General features: G+C 27.9%; 1 protein-coding gene across 1 annotated transcript; it reads left to right on the plus strand.

The window, feature by feature from the left end:
* Window positions 1-319: 319 nt before the first annotated feature.
* LOC145828946 (uncharacterized) lies at window positions 320-10,969 on the plus strand. The gene is made up of 24 exons (XM_082936690.1): window positions 320-367; window positions 1,055-1,197; window positions 1,376-1,498; window positions 1,688-1,754; window positions 2,416-2,504; window positions 2,566-2,650; window positions 2,948-3,039; window positions 3,106-3,216; window positions 3,333-3,450; window positions 3,847-3,929; window positions 4,049-4,154; window positions 4,289-4,428; window positions 4,849-5,020; window positions 5,351-5,427; window positions 6,156-6,261; window positions 6,313-6,416; window positions 7,236-7,356; window positions 7,436-7,506; window positions 7,922-8,060; window positions 8,358-8,413; window positions 8,634-8,709; window positions 9,010-9,089; window positions 9,490-9,589; window positions 10,733-10,969. Exons 1-24 carry the CDS (start codon window positions 320-322, stop codon window positions 10,967-10,969), a joined length of 2,544 nt encoding a protein of 847 aa, XP_082792816.1.
* Window positions 10,970-13,281: the final 2,312 nt, after the last annotated feature.

Here is a 13,281-nt window from a genome sequence, read left to right on the forward strand (position 1 = left end):
TAGTGATATCATTCAACCTTATAGCAAACAAAGAAAAAAAGTTAAGTTGAGTTTTACTAAGAGCTTATTAAACTAACAGTTATATATACTTGTATACTTTTATAGTTTCAAAATCTGTTGTTTTTCTGTTTAAAATGCATTATATTTTATCATCAAATTAAGTTTCAACTTGTAAAGTTTGGTCTATACATGCTTTTATATAATAAAGATAACAACAAAAATATTATATTTATATTTAACTAAACTAGTTTTTGAGCAAAAGTTTAATGATGATAAAAAACAAATAAAAAAGTGTAAAATTATAATTTAGGGTTTAATAATGTCATCTTACATGGAGATCCGAGCTGCGAAAGTTAAAAGTTGGGAGGTGAGATAGTAAGCAAAAAATGCAAAAGTAAAAACTATGAAACAGTTTGTAACTCATAAAAACAAAAGTAGTTTTGTTTGTTAAACTTTGCCGAGTTTTAATTCTTAATAGTTTAAGTACTATTTAAGCTAGTTCAAGTTATTGTAATGTAAAAGTTTTAGATAGTTTCTGAATTACAAAAATTTTGTTTTTACCTTTAAAAATATTTTCATTGAAATCTACCTTAAGAGTTCTATTAAGCATTCTTTAACTTGCAGAACGAATAACTTGAAACACGAATCGACTGCTTAAAAATTAAAGAAACCATTTAAAAATTAATGTTAACCATATTTTAAAGTATACAAAAGCAAAATTCAAGTAGTTTACTAATAAAAATAATATTAGTCTTTTACACAATGAAAATGTGGTAGGTTTTTTCATCATAACCTTTTAACTCATTATATATAAATAAAATAAATTTATAAACATCTAGCTTTGTATGCTTTTTAGTTTGATGTACCAGTATAACTTTTAAGTATAAAACTGACTTGAAAAACATGATTTTTTTTTTGTAAAAAAAAGTTTTTGGCGCATTAGGCTTAAAAAACTCTTTAAAAATACTTTTCTTTCTTACCAGTTTACGAAAATTTTTTAAACAACTTTTAGCTCGGTAAAACAAAAGCATTGCTTTAATTATTTTTGTTGCAGGAAGAGCAGCTGTGCTCATTGAACAAGGTGGTGAAGGAAATGCACGAGGAAGTGCGAACAGCAAAGTGCAATGAGCACAAGATGAAGAAAAAGTTGCAGGAGTCCAATGTCAAGGTGAAGAAGCTGCAAGAGTCTGTCAAAAGGTAAGTTAGTGTGTTGATTACCAGCGTTATTTGATTTTTTGGTTTTTTTATTTTAAAAGTGTTCAGCAATAAAGTTAACTTTACATTTTCTATAAATAAATCTAAAATTTAGCGAGTCTGTTTAAAAATCAGTTTAATACAAGCATATAACAGTGTTAAGTTATGTTTATTTGGTTAGGTTGTGCGGAGAAAAAGAAGTTTTAAATGGAGAAAAAGTTTTGCTCAGCACAAAAATTGAAAATTTGGAAAAAGAAGTTACAAGAGCTCATAACGAGACTATTGATGAAAACGATATAACAAAGTAAGTTTTCGTAGCTAAAATTTTTGTAAAGTTGAATTTTAAATAAGGTACTGAAAGTTTTAATTCTGTGTACGAAAAAGATAAATTAACAGTTATGAAGTTTTGCTAATTTTCTGATATGTGTATAAAGTTTACAGCTTGTTTTTAACCTTCTTTACCTTTAATATTTAGTAGTATTTTTAACAAAAGGTATTTAGAGGATGTTCCTAGTAGTGACCTTAATGATTCGCTTGTAGAAAACATTACAGAACAAAACGTGAGTTTTAATTTTGTCAATAACTTAAATTATTGCTCAAAAATGATGTTTGTATTTTTTAGTTCGATTAAAAATTATGTTTAGTTCTAATAACATAAAAACTAGTTTATTCTGCATGTTTGAAATAAAGAGTCTTGTACAACTTATGTGATAAAAATAATTTAAATGTCATTTTTAGGCAATTTTTAAACGATCAAAACCTTGAAAATTCTGTGTATTATTCTTTAGGATTTTTAGATCTATTTATTTTTTATGTTTTTGGTACAAAACTAAAAAAAATCTTGAAGAAAGTTTATAAATAGAAAATTTAAATAAAGTAGTATAATTAAGATATTTTAAATTATTTTTACATTTTCTTATAGTTTGTTTTAAACTTAATCATTACAATCAATGGTATTAGAGTATGTCCAAACATTATAAACTTTTTGAGCACAAATTTTGTTTGCTCATTTTACAAAAGTTAAACCTTAAATATTTTAAGTTGGTTTCAACTCCTATTAATATTTTTTACTGAGTTAAAAAAGCGCTATATTTATGCAAAATGGCAAAAACGAAAACATTATTTGAAAAATCAACATAGTTTTCAACTAAAATATTACAATTAAATTTTGTACAATTTTTAGATTCACACCGATTAAATGTAACAAATAATGTTTTTTAGAAATCTGCCGAAGAGACACAAGTTGCCGTAGAAGAAGTTACCAAGCAAACAGCTAAGGATGAATCTGTTATAATGGTGGAAGAAATAAGGTTGTAAAAGTGATTAATACTTTTGTGCCCCGATCAAATGTCGAATAGTTGATTTTTACAGGTCCAAGCTAGAAAAGCTTAACTCAGAAAATTCCAGTTTGAAAGAAGAGCTAAACCAGCTCAAAGAAAAGAATAACACCTATCAGGTAAACAGTCTATCACAAAGTTTTCAATAAAAAAAAGAACTAAAAGTATAAATAACTTTTTTGGTCAGAAAAATAAAAAAAAAAACTAATTTTTAATTAATTTAGAAACAAACCACTCTTTTACTAAACATGTTTAAACGGATGGTATTGTTTTATAAAACACATTTCATCTGTTTTTATATATATTTTTGTTGAAATATTTAACTTTATTACATTGTCAAATGCTTTAATAACACTATTTAGCTTCGATTTTTAAAAGGAATTTTTCGGATAACTATAACCTATTTTACTTGAAAGGAAGGAATGATTATGATAAAAGACTGCTTCGGCGATGCGAATCAGTCGTTCAGAGAAGAAAAAAACGACTTCATTCAATGTTTTGTGCAAAGGTTAACAATTTTAGTTTCTTATAGCTAACATAAAAATGCTTTACTGACTAACTGCACTTGTTTTAGCGTCCTTGACTCAGTGAATGACTTGAAAAAGAAAGTTGAAGTTTTAGAGGCGGACAGAGAAAATTTAAACAACGAAATCAGTCAGAAAAATGATGAAATTTCAGAAAATAAGTAAATATAAAACCAAATTACTAATAAGTGTTTTCTTTAATATTTAATTTTGAGAAATTAAATTAATCGCATACATTCGGTATTCAGTTAAAAAGTTTTCAAACTAAACTTTACAGGGCCGAAATTTCCTTGCAAATTGAAAAGTCAAAGGAAAAAGAAATCGAATTTCAGCAGAGTTTGTCCGACTTGGATGCCCAAAAAGTTAGAACGGAAAAAGCACTCGACCAAATTCAAGTAACTTATCTTTATTAAGACTTTAAAAAACTAAAACTAAAAAATTGACTTATAAATTACTGTGTATAAATTTTTATTAAGTAATTCAAAAAATAGCTATGTTTTTTTAATGATTTATAGCGCAAATAAACTACTAAACATATTACAAAAAGTGTATAGTTTAGAAAAACAATGTTTTTTGCGATTTTTTTATTTATTAAAACTGTTATTTCAATCAAACTGAGTTTATTGAAAGCTTACAGTAGAATTTATAAACATTTTGTTTTTACAGTAGAGTACTTAAAATCCAAGTTTTATTTAAAAAGTTTTATTTATTAGTTAATTTTTTCAATTAAAACAATTGAATAAAACTGGAAAATAAAAAAAACTAATAGCATTATTCTTTCTACTTTTTAGAAAGACCTGAAAGAGTCAGTGGAAAACAACGAACAGCTAACAACTCTTAACACCGAGTTTACAGAAAAGGCCGAAAAGTTAAAGTAGTGACAATTCAGTATTAGTTAAAACATTTTCAAACACCGTTTTTATGCTATTTTCTTTAATAACTTGACGCTGTAAAACAAAATATACGTTCATTTAAATAAATTTACGTTAAAAGGGAACAAGTGAGCAATCTTGAGCAGCTGAAATCTAAGCTGACCGAAGATAAGGAAGTCCTGGATGAAGTTTTGGAAGACAAAACAAACCAGTTGAAGAGCGTAACGGTATTCTTAATCTATGAGAACTTGAAAATATTGTTTCATTTTTTTCTTAATTCTAGTATCTGAATTATTTCCTTTTTATAGCATAAATAAAAACACCTAGGCACAAGATCAATGACAAATACACACGTTCGCAGGAAAACCGAGACAGCTTGGAGGAGAAGTGTTCCGACCTGGACATCACCATCAGCGATCTGAAGAGCACCTGCCACGTCCTCCAGAACCAACTCACGCTCAGTCAGAAGGTCAACAGCGACCTGGAAAGCACGCTGAAAAGGTAGCTTGTTATTGCAGAATATTTCCACAAAGTCTTAGATAATTAAAACTTGTTTTGTCGAAAACAAGCGCTGGCTAAGTATGTTTAGGAAAACATATTGTTAAGGTACAGTAGTAGATATTTTTATTTTATATTGAAAATCAATAAAAGCAGAAAAAATCTAAATCTTGTTTTTCAAAATATTTCTTTGACTAATCGTTTAGTTGAGAAACTAACAAAAATCTAGTTACCACAAAGTTTAAAAAGTTAAATAACTTCGAAAGTTGAATTATTTTATCTTTCATAAAGGCAGAAAAAAAAAATCTTTTCAAGCTACTTATCAAACTAAATTTTGGTAAGAAACTTCTAAAAGTCCAAAAATAATGTACCACAAAGTTCAACAACTTATAAAAACTCTGTTAGTAAAACGAGACTTTTTAGAACCAAAGCCCACTTGCAATCGGTCGAAAGTGAGAACGACCAGCTGAAGGAGAGGTGCGAGAGTTACGAGGAGAAGGTGGAAGGTCTGAAGGAGGAGGTGAGGAAGGAGAAGGGGAACCTGAAGTCGACCATGGCCAACATAGAGGAGGTTTTGCTCGACAAACAAAAGCAGGTCAGTTGCAAGCTTTACCTTATGGGTTTGGAATGATAATGGTTAAAATGATAAATGCTATAGTTTTATTTTCGTCTAAACGAAGATTGAAAAACTCAAATAAAACACTTAAAACCAAAATTCTCCTGTTTTGCTTGGTAAACAAAAGCAGGTCAATTGCTAACAACCTTAAACGCTAACTAAGCTTGTTCAATTGTGTAAATTTTATTAATACTACATAAAGATTACTAACTTTAACAACTGAACTGTTTTTTTTTTTGGTTTTTGTTGTGGTGTAAACAAAAATGTTTTTATATTTAAAAAACATACAAAACAATCAAAATGTTTCAGATGAAAGAAATGAAGGCGGGTGTGAAGAATGTCAGCGAAAATAACCAAAAACTTTTGAGTCAAGTAGAAAAATACAGGTTCGATTTTGTTGACAATATAAAAGTTTTGTAAAGTTTTACAACTTGTTTTATTTTTAATTCTTAGCTGAAACTTAAAAAACGACAAAAAACTTTATTTTAACATTACTAAAATTAGGTATGCAGTGTTTAAGTAAAGCTATAATACTTTGCAATTTAGCATTGATTAAGTTGTTTTAGATAGTTTAGATCCCTTTTCTTTTTAGTTAGTATTAAGTTTAACTTAATAGCATATAAATATTAAAAAAAAGTTTTTGTTTATCGACAAATGTGCCTTTTCATCTAGTTAGTTGTTAACAAAAAAAAAGTAGAAATAACTAAGTTCTAAGAAAATAAAAAACCTTAAACTTACAATGTATTTTTGTCATAGTTTTGTCTGTACAGTCTATAACAGTCTACATATGTAACAAACATGCTATAGTTTCAAAAAAAGCTGAAATCTAAATACATAAAACTTCAATAGACAAATAATTAACTTAAACTTCTTTGAAAATAATTTTAAAAAGTATGATAGAATTAAAACATTGTAAGTGTATAAATAAGTTACACAAGTTACGAAAGACATAATAAACAAAAATACAATTGAAAACGTATAAGCTGTAAACTTAAAACTTCAAACTTAAATTTCAAACTTAAACTTCAAACTTAAACTTAACAAAGTAACATGTTGCTTTAAACTTACTTTCAAGCTTGTTTTAAACAAACGAAGCAAACGCTTTACCACACAGAAAACTCGTGAAAGCCCTGGAAAGGGAGAAAGAAGAAGTTCGCGCGGAAATGAGCGACTTCAAAGAGGCGTGCTACCTCAGAGCAGACGAGTTGAACAACGAGAAGGTAACGTGATTAACATATGTAAAAAATGTTTTACCAACCAGAATGTTGCAGAACGAGATAGCCAGGGAGCTGCAACTCCGCTTGGACGTGGCGCAGCAAGCGAACGAGGAAGTTCTGAGGAACGAGCAAGAGGTCAAGGAGCAAATGCAGAACAGGTTTGTGGCTTCAAGCGGTTATTATACGATTAATATATTTTTTTGAAAGAAAAATACTTTTCTCGCCGCTTTTCATAGGATTCCAAATAAACAATTTCTGAACCTTATAATCGTAACACAGTTGAAAAAAAGTTTTATATTTTGATCTTATGGTTAGTTATTGATTGAATCGTTCAGACATTTTTCAAAAAGTTTTGCTTACCTTGCATGAACAAAACATTCTAGGTTCTTTATCTAAACATTAAACTACTATCTAGTTCTTTTAGTAGAAACCTGTTGAAAGAACCTATTCTGTTTACTGTCTTTACAATGTTTCATGTTTGCTACCCATGTAATTGTATAATAAACGAAATGAGATTATTAAAAAAAGACAAAAAGTTCTGTTTATCTTTAAGCTGTGTACAAAATAACATATAGAGCATAAAATATTTTTTGTTTACTATCTGTCTTTATTTTTATAGAATACTTGCAGTCTTTAAGTTGTTTGTAGAATTACATATAAATGACTTTATAGTTTTTCGCTTTAAGTTTTCTTTATTTTACTGTTAGTTCAATATTTTAAGACTTATTTTCATGTAACAAACTTCAAAAAAACTAAATAACTAGTTGAAGTTTTGAAACTGGTTAGAATATATTTTTAATCATAATACAAAAACTTTATTTATTCTTTTTACCATTAAAATCAAAGGCTAAATTACATGTAAGTTTTTTTTTAAGCTGTAGTTTATACTTTTACTAGTCAAAACCTTAAAAATTATCATGAGTTAAAAGAAAATAACAAAGTTTTTTAAAAGTTTTTTGTTTTAAATTTGCTAACAGCTACGTTCGAAAGCTTCTAAGAGCGGAAACTGAACTGCGACAAAAAGACATTGAGCTCGGAGTCGCAGAAATAAAATTGAAAAAAACAAAAAGTAACAACGACAACAATCTTTCACTAAGGGTAAATATTATATTTACATTATTTTTGTACAAAACAAATTAATATTTTATATGAGTTTAAATTTTTTTCAATTCTTTAGAACGAAGAAATAGATGACCTAGAGTGCCGGTTAGATCTTTCCAGGGAAGAAAGCGATTTTATAAGAAATGAGTTTGTAGTTAATTTGGTTATATATAGAAAAATAAATACATTTACATAAAAGGAAAAATAATTTTGATGTTGTGTTTTCTTTTGTCTTTGAGTTACAGAGTCTTGATCACAAATAAAACTTTCTTATGCGAGTTTTCATTAGTACAACTGTACGAACTGACTGGTTGTAAGTGTAGTTTGCTTACAACCTAAGTAGTAATTTAAAAAAAGTAACAGTAAAAAGCTTTAGGTACTCGAAAAAGCTAACGATTTCATATTGAGGTTAATTATTATTAAACGTTATATTTCTTTAACGTAGAAACGTGTTTAGCTTATTTTGTGCTCAATAGGTTTTAACACAAATGAAACGTAGTAATTCGCAGTCAAAGCAAGTTCCAAATTAAAATTAACCAAAACGTGTATTCAAATTTACCAGTTACGAAGAAAGACTGATAACTGCGAGGCAGATAATAAACGAAAAAGAAGAAGCTCTCTACCACCTGGAAGACAACTTCGCTAGAATGAAGGAGATCAACAGAAAGCTGATGAATGAAAACAAAAAGTACGTGCAACAGGTTAGTTGAATAATAAATTGACATTTTTCAAACTAAAGCATGAACTTTTAACTTTAGTATGTACACTTTAACTTCACTTTTTTGAAGCTCACCTATGTTAAAACAACAAATGTAGCGATTAAAGTAAAGCTTTTTTTGAATATTATTATAAACTTTACGCTAAGCTTATTTAAATGCTTATGCGAAGCCTTTTTGTAAAGAAATTAAATAAAACATGGCAAAAATATGTTTTCATTTAAAAAAGTTTAGACCATATTAAACTTTGTATAAATACTAATTTTATCGAAACAAATACAGATAAAAGATTTAAAAAGGAAGGAACGCTCTAGAAGATTTGAAGATCAAGATTACAAGTATGATTCAAATTTCTAACTACTATACATTTAAATTGGAGCAAAAAATTTAGTTTAACATAATTAGTTTTTGTACAATACCTTAAACTTTGAAAATATTCTTTTACAAATATAGAAATAACTGAAAGCTGTTAGCCGTTACTAATTATTTTTCGTAGCTGAGTTACAAATTTTAATATCAATATAACTAATGCTGATCAAACTAACTATAAATCTACAGTTTCTCTTCAACTTTAGCCCAAGCAGGATGCTCACTTAAAAGTAGGAAAGACGAGTATGAAGATTTGTTGGAAAAAGTAATATAACTTCTATTGATCTATTAACAATTGAACTAAAGTATAAAATATATCACAAGGAATAAGTAATGTAGATTTGTTTTTCGCTGTGCATCTTGATTAAAATGTTTTTAATTAAAACGTATTTAAAAAAATTAACTATGTGTTGCATCTAATTAAAATATTTATTTAGTTTATGGTTTTTTTTTATTGTTATTTTTAAATAAACTGGATAAACTGATAACGGTATAAAGTAAATAAGTTTCGTTTGCTTTTATTGCTTTAGCAGACCAAAATTATTATTTTTGAACAACATTTTAGCTTGCAAAACTTGAAGATCATTTAGCTAGCTGTGCTGAAAATTCTACCTCGAAAAATACCAGAGAATATCATTTATGCAGGTTAATAAAATCGACAAAGTTAAAAAAACCTTCTATAACAGAAACAAAAAGTCTTTTATTGATATTTTTACTGACGAACACTTACAAACAATATAACTATTCATTTCTTAAATAATTAGTTGAAGTCTTCAATCTACGTAATTAGTAAAAAACTAATTGGTTTCTAAAATACTAATTGTTTAAGTACTTAATTAAGTTAACTTAATTAAATACTTAACTAATGTTAACTTAGCTCCAAAACTAAATCCAAAAGAAACTGTCAAAGCTTGACTTTTTGTTTAAAGATTTTTGGTGGTTTAAATTTCATAAATAAATTTTCAACTAAGTTATTTTTTACTTTCAATATTATTAGATAAAATTTTAGAATTGTTTCTTAGTTAACTTAATACTAAAAAAACAGGCTAGAAAACGTTCATTTGGAACATGAGAACACAAAAATGAAAATTTTGCTTCAAAAAGTTCCTTCATCTTACCTTAAAAACTTAGATGATTGCTTAGAAGTAAGTAAAGTTATTTTATTATTTAATATATTAAATTTAATTCTTTTTAAAGTTATTGCTATTGTTAATTTATTCTTTGTTTTACATTATTTATCTAGATTAGTGGTCGGCAAACTGCAGCCTGCGGACCAAATGCGACATTCAAAGCCAAAAACTGCGGCCCGCGAGTTACTTTTTAGCTCAAAACTACCTTTTTGAAAACAGTAATCTGAAGCATTTTTACGGAAAAAGCGTAAAACTAGACTTTTATAATAATAATTACTCAATACTAGTGCTCTACTAATACTTTTTCTTTATAAAACTTCTGGTTTAAAATAGTATTTCAAAATAAGTTACAACAAACATTTTGAAGTAACTACGGCCCGCAGAAAAATATTTTTGGACAGTTCGGCCCGCGATCAACTTTTTCATAGGAAATTGGCTTTTAAAAGGTTGCCGATCTCTGATCTAGAATAATTTTATTTTTATCGTTAAGTAACTGTCAATATAGTATGTTGTCTTAATCAATTTAATTGTACTTTTTTTTTCACTAAAAATTTTATCTTTTAAGAGTTTCTTAACTAATAAACACAAACTTTCTTTTGAATAAACTTTTTATCTCTTATTAAACACGTTTGGCATTTTATAATGTATATTTTTAGGGTTATAATTTTGTTTTTTTATTTATTTTTATTTTTGTTTTTTACAAATTCAATTATAGTCGTTATCTTTATAAGTTTTTATCTGTTGAATATGAAGAGTATCTGATATATCACAGTAAAAAAGATAAAATTTAGTCTACCACATCTTTAAAGAACACAGTTTAGCCGTAAAAAAAAATTTTAGTTTGTTTAATATTTAGTTATTCTTTTTAAATATTTTCTTTAATTTCAACTATAAACTTTAACGAACAGCAAAGGCATTAAAAATTTTTGCACAAAAAAATTGTCAGCAACATATAGGTTTAAGTACCAGTTAAATTTATTTTTTGAATTTGTTGTTTATTTCAAGGGATTACATCGGATTGTTATCGGATGAAATTATTAACCTTCGGAATTTTATCAAACCAAATTATCAGAAAAACTATCATTTTAACAAAAAACGTTAACTAACATTTAAAAAAATCTGGTTTTGAAAACTGATAATTTTGATAACGTTGCGAAGGCGTCTGTGGACGGGGAGCGAGTCAACTTATCCGAGAAGATCGGCGACCTGGAGGACATGTTCCGGCGCTTCGAGGCCGAGTACTATGACGTCATAGAAGAAATGCGGGAGGAGTGCGAGGAGCTGAGGAGGTTGTGCGAGGCGTACGAGGGGGAGATGAGGAGGATGGGGAGGAGGAGAAAAGTCCCCATGATGCTCATGCCGATGTGCGGGGAAAGTTACAACAACGACATCTAGCGTTTGAAATTTTCAAGTTTCAATCAGTTTTTTAACAGATTTTTTTTTCGTTTTTTTTTTCTTGTGAAATCTATGTAAAAAAAAAATAATTACCTCCGAATAATTGTATTAAATGTTTTTTATAAGCACGCAAATACTTACCTTTTTTTAGACACTTAATTTATTAAGTTTTCCAGTCTTTTTAAAAATATTTTACTTTGAGCTTGAAATGTACTTATTTTTACCTTATAGTTTTATTTTTATAACAGTTTATTAAGACTTAAAAAATGCAAAAAAACTTTACTTTTATTTTAGCGATACTTCAAATTATTTCTTTTATTTCTATATCACTTTGTAATCTTACTTTATAAAGTTTTTAATAACTTTCTTAAATTTTATATAAGCCTTAATTTTATTTTGATGAAGTATACGAAAAGCAGCTTTGCTTCAATATTCAGTAAATGAAACGAACTTTAACTTCTAAAGTAGAGTTATGGTCAACATAGTTTTCTTTACTGTTTTTTTAGACATTAACGAATCTACACATAAAGTGTAATTACATCGTTATAGTTTAAAAACTTTATTTTTTATCAACTGTTGTGCTACTTGTGAAAACTTCTTTTTATTCGCCAAAAGTAAAGATTAAAAAATGTTGTAACGAAGTTAAGTTTTCACTGAGCGTGGAAAATGTTGGCAAATATGGCATTCACTGTAAAGCAGGGGCGTAGCGTGGGGAGGGACACTGGCGCATGCCCGCCTTCTACTAAAAAAAATGCATAGTCTTTATCCTTTATTTCTCTGCTTAATTTGTCTTTTTAAAGTGTGGTTGTATAGCTTTTGAAAAGTTAAACGAATTTTTCGATTATCGAACACCAAATATACAGATCAGGTGCGTAAACATCATTGTGAACCGGCTTTAATGAAAAACTTCACGAGGAAATTTTCCAAGTTCATAAACTCCATATAGATTAAGATTCAAAAAAAGCTCACTGATGTTTGTGCACCGTGGTAGTGTATCAGTTATAATTAAGTTTTTCACAAGGAAAAATGCTACAATCAAGCTAAACATATCCCATTATGAAAATGATTCAAGAATAAAGAAATTTTCATATAAAAAGTAATAAGTAACTTTTAATAAAGTAAACTAACAATTGAAATAAAAAGTACAAAGGATGAATAATATAAGAAATATTAAAATTTAATAAAAAAAAGTTATAAATTTTATACATAATAAAAAAAAAAAAACAAACAATGATAACAATGCAAACTTCACTATACAAAAAGACTGAATTTAAATCAGAAACTGGATTTAAAGCTGAAATTGAAAACTTTGCAATTTTATACTGGGCAAAATTTATCATGTCTAAAATAGGTATAATTGGTCTACCTTTTTATTAGTCTTTTGAAAACTATATAGTTTGGGCATTGTAAACTAATTTTTCGTATAGACTCATATAAATCTTAAGAAAAGTAATCATTTATATGCTAGTTTCTAAGTTAAAAAAAAAATTCAAAATTATTAGTTGAATAACTTTATCAATTGAAACTAACTCAAAAAATTTTGATTTTTCATTTAAGATAATTTTAATTTTCTTAATGTACACTACATACTTATTACAAACTTCACTGCAAAAAGTTTTTAAAAAGCTTAATGCTTTTTGAATGCTTAATGAACTTGTATTTTTTGCATTAAACTTATTTGTTTAGTGTATAATTTGATTTTTAGCAAACAAATAAATTGCTACAAATTGAAGCAGTTGTATATAAAAAGGCCTTAAATTAGTTAAAAATATAATTTTTTAAATAATTTGGGATTTTCTTAATTCTCGACATCTCCTAACAAAGTTACTACGCGACACAAATGTTATATACTATCTTATAGTTTTGTACCTTAAAGTTGTAGACACTTAAGTTACTGTTAGAATAGAATATCTATACAAAAAAAAAACCAAGTTTACATTAACTGTTTTTTATTGACTTATAGGTTATTATTCTTACAAAAAAGTTTCAGTTTAATTCTGTAAAAGTGTTAGTTGTTTTGTGTTCCTCTGTATAGTCAAACGGGATAATGACTAGTTTTCATGCATTGTGTTACGGATCCAAGTGTCGCTGCCTTCGTGCGCAATGTTCGTGAACACTTTCGGTCCCGCACCGCCTCCAACACGTTCCCAGTATCCGCCGTACGATGCCACTCCGACGACCTCGAGCTGGCCTTCGTTATTATTGCAAACCAACGCTGTTCCCGCTGCGACGCTGAAAGTCGGCTTGTTAGCATCTTGCCTCGCGCAAATGTGCACGCGTTCTTCGTCTGGAACTCGAAATTCGTCCAAATC

This window comes from Thalia democratica, chromosome 2, assembly GCF_965202585.1.
Source record: "Thalia democratica chromosome 2, ktThaDemo2.hap1.1, whole genome shotgun sequence".
Classification (NCBI taxonomy): domain Eukaryota; kingdom Metazoa; phylum Chordata; class Thaliacea; order Salpida; family Salpidae; genus Thalia; species Thalia democratica.